The sequence below is a fragment of the Etheostoma spectabile genome, unplaced genomic scaffold, assembly GCF_008692095.1.
Source record: "Etheostoma spectabile isolate EspeVRDwgs_2016 unplaced genomic scaffold, UIUC_Espe_1.0 scaffold172, whole genome shotgun sequence".
Classification (NCBI taxonomy): domain Eukaryota; kingdom Metazoa; phylum Chordata; class Actinopteri; order Perciformes; family Percidae; genus Etheostoma; species Etheostoma spectabile.
Window position 1 is genome coordinate 1,282,991 of NW_022605573.1, and position 8,875 is coordinate 1,291,865.

At 44.3% G+C, this 8,875-nt stretch overlaps 1 protein-coding gene across 1 annotated transcript in view; it reads left to right on the plus strand.

The window, feature by feature from the left end:
- The first annotated feature begins 1,853 nt into the window (after positions 1 to 1,853).
- The window catches only part of kctd14 (potassium channel tetramerization domain containing 14), an 8,173-nt gene continuing 1,151 nt past the window's right edge, over positions 1,854 to 8,875 (plus strand). The window contains exons 1-4 of the mRNA XM_032510665.1: positions 1,854 to 2,012; positions 5,496 to 5,720; positions 6,056 to 6,190; positions 8,297 to 8,875. The exon at positions 8,297 to 8,875 is cut by the window's right edge and continues 1,151 nt beyond it. Coding sequence (XP_032366556.1) covers positions 1,959 to 2,012; positions 5,496 to 5,720; positions 6,056 to 6,190; positions 8,297 to 8,608 — 726 coding nt within the window. The 5' untranslated portion in view covers positions 1,854 to 1,958 and the 3' untranslated portion in view covers positions 8,609 to 8,875. The remainder of the gene's footprint in view (positions 2,013 to 5,495; positions 5,721 to 6,055; positions 6,191 to 8,296) is intronic.

Genomic DNA, 8,875 nt, shown 5'->3' on the forward strand with positions numbered 1-8,875 from the left:
ACCCCACAAGTTAGTCCAATACTATAACTGAACTGTCAAGGTTGGTTTGGCCAGATATCGTTGTGAAGCTAAATGTTGTCATTACTTTTAGCTAACCATTTAGAAACTGTTTAGTCACAAGTTTTAATTCATTTTAACCGTTTAGTCGGAAGGCAAGAAACACTCCCTTTAAGAGACAGAAACCTCGAGCAGAACCAAGGCTCAGGGTGGGGGGGGCATCTGCCTTGACCGGTTGGGGGTGAGAGAGAGAATTGTAGCAGAGGGTGTCGAGCAGGAACGTGGAGGCAGCAGGTGACTCCAACCACAGATCCAGAACCAGAACCACCTGCAGGAAGCAATAGGAGGAGAGGGGGCGAGAGAGCACAAGACTCCGGGTAAGGGAAGAAGTCGAGTTAGTAACATGCATTAATGGGATGAGGTTGTATTCAGATGGAGAGAAGGAGGAGGAGAGAGGTTCCCAGTGCATCATGGGAAGTCCCCCAGCAGTCTAGGCCTATAGCAGCTAAGGGATGGTTCAGGACTCTCCTGAGTCGGCCCTAACTATAAGCTTTATCAAAGAAGAAAGTCTTAAGCCTACTCTTAATTGTGGAGCTGGTGTCTGTCTCCTGAACCCAGACTGGTACCTGATTCCACAGGAGAGGAGCCTGATAGCTGAATGGTCCCTGGAACCAGACTGGAACCTGGTTCCACAGGAGAGGAGCCTGATAGCTGAATGCTCTGGTCCCTGGACCCAGACTAAAACCTGGTTCCACAGGAGAGGAGCCTGATAGCTGAATGGTCCCTGGACCCAGACTGGAACCTGGTTCCACAGGAAGGAGCCTGATAGCTGAATGCTCTGGTCCCTGGACCCAGACTGGAACCTGGTTCCACAGGCGAGGAGCCTGATAGCTGAACGCTCTGGTCCCGGACCCAGACTAAAACCTGGTTCCACAGGAGAGGAGCCTGATAGCTAAATGCTCTGGTCCCTGGACCCAGACTAAAAACTGGTTCCACAGGAGAGGACTTAGCTGAAGGTCCCTGGACCCAGACTGGAACCTGGTTCCACAGGAGAGGAGCTGATAGCTGAATGCTGGTCCCTGGACCCAGACGGAACCTGGTTCACAGGAGAGGACCTGATAGCTAAATGCTCGCGTCCCGGACCACGACTAAAACCTGGTTCCACAGGAGGAGAGGAGATAGCTAAATGCTCTGGTCCTGGACCCAGACTAAAACCTGGTTCCACAGGAGAGGAGCCTGATAGCTGAATGGTCCCTGGACCCAGACTGGAACCTGGTTCCACAGGAGAGGAGCCTGATAGCTGAATGCTCTGGTCCCTGGACCCAGACTGGAACCTGGTTCCACAGGAGAGGAGCCTGATAGCTAAATGCTCTGGTCCCTGGACCCAGACTAAAACCTGGTTCCACAGGAGAGGAGCCTGATAGCTAAATGCTCTGGTCCCTGGACCCAGACTAAAACCTGGTTCCACAGGAGAGGAGCCTGATAGCTGAATGGTCCCTGGACCCAGACTGGAACCTGGTTCCACAGGAGAGGAGCCTGATAGCTGAACGCAATTATCTAACTAATTGATTTGGAACTAGTCGGATGTTTTAGCTAACTAATTCAACCCCTTCATGAATACTTTTCTTTCTTCCATGTATTCATAAGTTGAGCTGCTCCACAATCTTTTACCCCTGGTCGAGAGTCACCGCCATTACTACAACAACCACAGGGAAAGTCATGGTTAAAACAAAAAGAAATTACACATAACATAGAAAGTTAGGAGTTATGAGTATGAGTCGCCTACATTTGCACAGGTACGTTAAGGGGCACCAGAGAGGTCAGACATTTTCGGACGGAGTGACTCCTCCTCTCAGCATTAAAGCACCAGGTCCGGGTTAGGCCACGCCCCCTGGCTCCTACCTGTTGAGCAGTGTTTAAAAATAAGAAGAAGTTCCCAGCTACCATCTGGACGAGCCAACATGAGTCTGCCGGACTACAAATCACCTGAAAAGCAGTCTGCAGCCGCACATCCAGTAAGAAAACCTTATTTTAAGTATTTGGTGCAGCAGTGAGAGCTAAACGGAACTCTCCACCTGTTAAAGGACGGAGCAGGTGGATGAGACGGCCGCAGGCTGCACGGCTCAGGATGACTACGTTTCCCTGTTGCCTGCATAATGCGCCCACTGTCCACCGCGGATATGCTGGATAACTTATTTAACAGCCTCCTTTTCCTCAGAAAAGTACAAATCCTACTTCAGGAAACTCCCAAGATACTACTGTGGGTACATTCACTCCTTTATTATGCTAGAAAGAAGCGTAGGGCCACGTTTTGTCGCGTAAAAAGCCCAATATTTCATCTAAATGTTAGTACAAGAAGAAGTATTCAGGTCTTTTACTGAAGTAAAAGTAGCTTCAGTGTAGAAATGCTCCAACCAGTGACTAAAAAAATAGGTTCCAACTAAAAGGCCTGCAAGTGAAATGACCTACGTATTAGCAATTAGGGGTGGGGGGGAAATCAATACAGCATAGTATCGCGATATTTTCTGTGGAAATACTGTATCGATACACAGACGCAAAGTATGGATCTTTTATTATATACATATGTGTGTATATATATATATATATATATATATATATATATATATATATGTGTTTGTGTGTTGTCAGTTTGTCTGCTTGACAATCCCATTTCAAGCAGACAAAAAACAGAGAAATGTTTCTTTTTAGATAAAACAGATGTTGACAAAGTTTCCTTTTGGGGACGTCATTTGAAATTGGGAAAATCTAGAAGTTATGTTAAAAAGGTTATAAATTGCAATATATTGCAATAAGGTTAAAATCGCAATAATATCGTGTCGTGGCATAAGTATTGTCACGATATCGTATTGGGAGGCGTCTGGAGATTCCCGCCCCTGATCCAGATCTGAGCCGCTGACCGGAGAACCTAGTATATGATGATGGGGGGGAAGAAACCCCAGAGAAGATCCAAACTCCACCCAGAAAGGCCCGAACGACCTGGAACCCAGAACCGTCCTGTTGTGGGGCCCCGGTGCTGACCATTGGATCAAACATATCGTGACGGTATCACGATCTAATGGATTTCTTTTCGTGATGCCTTCAGGAACTGCCGTTAGACGGGGTTTCCCTACGACACGATGTATTGTCTTATTCCAGAGACTAGAGTGTCCGTGACATATCGTCCCTGTTGTCTAATTGTAATGGACGAATGTTTTGGTAATCTGCAGTTTACAGGTTAGTCTGTTGTTTACATTTCATTCATACTTTTTTTTTTTTTTTTTATAATATATTTCCCATTTTCTCAAAATGGGCGTTACATTTTTAACCCTTGTGTTGTCCTTGGGTCAAACTGACCCATTTCAAAGTGTTTTATACCAAAAATATGGATTTCTTTCAACTAAATTGCCCAAAGATAATGTGGATGATTCCATACGACATTCTCAAGGTAATATTAATGATTACTTTCATTGAATTCTTTGGGTGTTTTTATTTAATCTTATAGCATTTGAATTATTATTATTTTTTTTTTTTATGGTTTCAAAACAGTATCTGGACTAAACTTTGACATATACCCTCTGATCTTAGCTATTAGTCAAAATAATTCATAATTTCTGCCTTTTTAACTACAAATTTATGTATAAATTGATATAAATGAGGTTTGTTGACTATGAATTCCACGAATAAGAGTAAAACTTATTATTAAACCAGCTTAGGTTTTTTAAAAAGCACCAAGAGCATGGGAAAAAGTGACAAATAAATAAGAAAAAGCGACAAAAACATTGGAAAAGCACCAAAAATATTCATTTTCAAGTTCATGGTTAACGGGAAGACAACACAAGGGTTAACAAACAGAAGAAATGATACAAAACTCTGGATGTTTCTATTAGCGGTTTTCCATTAATGGTTCCTGCACGACTCGACCGCCGTGCCCCGTCCTCCTCTTCCCATTGCAGATTAATACCGCCTCATGTGTTGGGCGAGCCGTGGCTGGTCGTCATAGCAACAAGCTGCAACGCGACACACACACACACACACACACACAGGACGTCAAAGGTGGTTTTGATTCTCGGCGTGTTGCCGCAGCGGCAGTCTGCAGGTTTTCAAGTCGCCTTTTGGTGTCGCCTCACCTCGCTTGGAATCTCGACTGAGATAGTACTACAAAAGTACCTTTTAGCAGGTACCAGGGACTTTTTTTGTAATGGAAAACCAAAAAAGTCGAGTAAAGTCGAGGCGAGTAGACTCCTTAGTTGTCTAGTGTGTGCTGCAGTGGGACGGTGTTTCAGGTAGTAGGCCGGTCCTCGAGTAAAGAGATTCTTAGTTGACTGCATGATTTTGTCGACTAACCGATTAGTGGATTTAATCGACAGAGCTGTGGCTTTGAGAGGTGGTTAAGACCGGGAAAGCACACTATAAATGTAGTTAATTAACCATCTGTAAAACTGAGTTTCTACACAGTTAATCCTGCAAAAGCACCACTTCAAATCTCGTGCTCACCAGAAACGGTCACCTAATTTTCTCGGAAACGAGTAATTAAGCATGAAATAAGGATAAAAAATGACTTATCAACTGAAGAAATCTCAGTCGACTAATACCAAAACCACAGACTAGTCGACTAATCGACTGGGGGGGGACAGCCCTAGTTTCAGGACCAGCTGACCCAGGTTTTAGTGGCACGCAGCCGAGGCGTGAGCCCTTATCAACCTGAGCAAACTGAAGGTGCTGACGCCCTTCCTGCACCCAGAGCACACAGCGTTAGAGCACTGGGGTGTCATTCAGAGCTCAGTGAGTACAGGTGGGTCCCGTCTCTCCTCTGTGACCGGAAACTGAAAATCTTTGAGCTGGGGACATGTACGAGACATTTTGAGGACGTCACCTTGGGCTTTGGGCAACACTGAATTTTTTTTTTTTTTACCATTTTCTGACATTTAAACAACTAATCGATTAATCGGGGAAAAGGTGGACTGATTAAAATCGACTATGAAAAGATAGTTTAATATGAATAATAATTAATAGGACTTATCCTTACTGCAGTATCTTCAAAATGAAAGAAGCAGTCAGAAACAACCAAGAGAGGTAACGGTGTGTGTGTGGGGTGTGTGTGGTGGTGTGTGTGTGGTGTGTGTGTGTGTGTGTGTGTGTGTGGGTGGTGTGTGTGTGTGTGTGTGTGTGTGGTGTGTTGTGTGGTGGGTGTGGTGTGTGGTGTGTGTGTGGTGTGTGTTTGTGTGGGGGTGTGTGTGTGTGTGTGTGGTGTGTCCTCTCTCTCTTTCTCTTCTCTGTGTGTTGGGGGGCGAGGTTTGTTGTCTCTTGCTGGCTCTGTGTGCGTATCTCTCTCTGTGTGTGTTTGTGTGTCTCTCTGGTGTGTGTGTGTGTGTGCATATATATATATATATATATATATATATATATAATTCACTTCATGTGCAACTACCATGTAGTAGTTTGTGTTAGGTATAGTAAGATCTGTTGCAGGATGTGTTTAACCACTGCCCCCCCCCCAGAACTCTGCTGTGGTGCAGCTGAATGTCGGGGGTCACCTGTTCAGCACGTCTCTGAGCACGCTCAGGAAACACCCCGACTCCACGCTGGCCGAGCTGTTCAGCAGGCAGCCCGCGCTACGCAGCGACGCGCAGGGACGCTGCTTCATCGACCGCGACGGGGCCCACTTTGGAGCCATCCTGGACTTCCTGCGATCCGATTGGCTGCCCACAGAGAGCATCCCGCAGGTCTGAGTCCTGGAGGCTGATTTATAAGGGAGCAGTTCTCACTGATACTTTACTGGAATATAAATGTCTCTCTCTCTCTCTCTCTCTCTCTCTCTCTCTCTCTGTCTGTCTGTCTTTGTGTGGGGGGGGGTAAGTCTCTTGCTGTCTCTTTATGTGCGTGTGTGTGTCTCTCTATGTGCATGTTTGTGTCTGTCTGTCTCTCTCTCACTCTCTCTGTGTGTGTGTCTCTCTCTCTCTCTCTCTCTCTCTCTGTGTGTTGGGGGCATGTTTTGTGTCTCTTGCTGGCTCTCTGCGTATCTCTCTCTTTCTTTGTGTGTGTGTGTGTGTGTGTGCAGGTTCACAAGGAGGCGGTGTACTACAACATCAAACCCCTGATCAAGGCTTTGGAGGAGACTCCCCAGCTGTTCGGGGAGCTGGTGGGGCGGCAGCAGTTCCTCTCCAGGGTGCCGCACTACAAGGAGAACATCGAGGTCTGAGACTCTCCCTCTGTAGTTTCTACTCCATTGTTCAATTAAGTCCGATCACGGCCATCGTACAGCACCACAACATCTTTTAAGCTTTTATTTGAGGATTTTAGGTGGCACTCCTTACTTTTCTGTAATGAGACGACGAAACAAAGCAGAAACTATAACAAGAATGACCACGAAGAGACGCTAAATGACTGAAAATACTGTATAACGATCACAAAGTACCAATAAAAACAATAAACAACCCCAAATGACCACAAAACAGCCACGACACGCAAAGTGAAAATGATTGCAAATTCTGCAAAACCACATAACACACATTTGCAAAAGTGACTCCAATTATATGCAAAACAATGACCGAGATGCAGAAACGGCTGAAGATAGATGCAAAACCACCACGAAAAGATGCAAAATAACTCAAAATGAAATGCTTAACCATCCAAGAGATGCATATCAACTGCAAAGAAATGTAAAATGTCTAAAAAAAACAAAAACAAAAAAACAACTACAACAAGAAGCAAAATGACCACAAACAGACACAAAACTGCTGCAGAGCTGCTACTGCAGATTTAAAGGTATAATGCGTACTTTAAGCCGCCCGCCCCCCCCATGAGGCTTTTTAAGTAATAACAAAACTGTCGGCGTGTCCCTTCCTCCACGCGGTTGCTAGTAGCCAAGGAGGACACGGAGGATTAAAAAAACATGATGGACTCTTCTCTCGAGTTTCTGCGTGCAAAAGTCACCGGATGCCACCATCTTGTTAACACAGGCATACTGAGAAATTTATCATTTGGCAACGGCTTGATTGTAACTTTAATTAATTAATATCAAAAAGTTACACACTAAAGCTTTAAAGGTCTCATGTTGTAAGAAGTAAGATTGCTATGTTTTTTTTTGATTTATAAAGCATGACTAGGTGCTGTACAATCCACAATCAGAGCAGACAGATAGTATGAGGAAAAATGGGTTTTGTTTTTACACATTATAGTCCCCATATTATGAAAAAAAAAGCACTGTATCTGGGATTTGGGGTTTTATTTTGTGTCTCTGGTGCTTCCACACACACACATTTAGAAAAAAAACTGTCCAGGTCCCTGAATGTCCTCTGTCTTCAGTCTCCGGGTGAGCTGTTCAGCATCTGCACGGCTTTCTACGTCACTAGCCGAGACGAGGTGGCTAACCGTAGCATGCTAGCTCGTTCTCAACGGCAAAACACTGCAACAACACCCACTAGTTCACCACTATCTCCAAAAGAACTACTTCCTGTCCCTGTTCTACTTCCTGTCCCTGTTCTGCAGGTATTCCACAAGTGTCCCTCGTCTAGAAGAAGTCTCCCAGCTGATCTATATTAATAATGTAATCTAATGTATATCATTTTATTTATTCATCTTTCTCAAACTGTATATATTAATAACCTTAACTGTTTATTGTTTAATATTTATTGGTTGGAAGGGGGAGGATATGGGTGATTTTGGTGTGATGGAGATTTTTGTTTTGGTCAGTATGTGTGTATGTTTGGGGTGTATGTTTTTTATTTAATGTCCCCTCAAGCTGTTTTGTCTAATTGTGAATGTACTGTATTTTTTTTTTTTTTTTTTTCCTTTAAGGACCCCCTCGAAAACAAGATGTCACATCTCAAGGGATTATTCCTAATAAAGGATTTCATCAGTAATCCTGCGCTGGACTGACCAAAGCTGGAGAAAGAGTTATCAGCTGATGTTATTATTACCGAGCTACTGAGCATGTGCAGCTCCCAACAAAGATAGGATAGAAGTGAGACGTCTCACTCTGGAGCTGTAACAGAGACCTGAACACACAGGGTGAAAACTGGATCTGCAGCAATGTGCAGCGCAACAAAAATATGGTGTTTTTTGAAAATGAAACCATGCAAACCTATTCTGGTACAACCTCAAAATACAATTACGAACCTGAAAATGAGAATAATTTGGGCGCTCTAAAGCATTTTAACGTGTTCTACTAGAAAGCTAATACACAACGATGTGGGACCTTTTTAAGAGTAATGCATTTGGCTGTTAATGAACACACACATATATATATATATATATATATATATATATATACATATTTGTATTTTTTCTGTTCTTCCAGGTTCTGATTCGCATCGCCAGAGCCGAGGCCATCGCCGCCCGCCACTCCTCCATCATAATCTGCGTCCTGCGCACGGAGGAGGATTTGGGTTTCTACGACAACGCCATCAACAGCCTGGAGGCGAATAAGGAGTCGGTGGTGACGTTCGGACCGTGGAAGGCCGTCCCGTCCGTCAAAGACCTGCTGGACTGCGTCAAGATGGACATCCAGAGCCAGGGCTACCGGGTGAGCGTCCAGCCGCACGTCGTGGAGAGGAGCTTCCTGTCCAGGAGCTACGACTTCTTCCACAAACTCACCTTCACCTGGTGGTGATCAGAGCGCTGCTCAGTCAGAGCACAGGAGGAAACGGTGCACACTGTTAAATAAAAAAATGTAGGGTTTAAATCCCTTTTGACAGACCCAGTTGCTCCTAGATACTTTCTGCCCCGCTAGTAATGTGCACAAAGAAGCCAAGAACACATGGAAAAATCTCCAAAAGGCAGCAAACAGGTTAGACATTCGTATAATATGTCACAAAAAAGTTAGATTTTATTTCCCATCATTTACACTTTCTATGTAATAACGTAAAAAAAAGGAAAA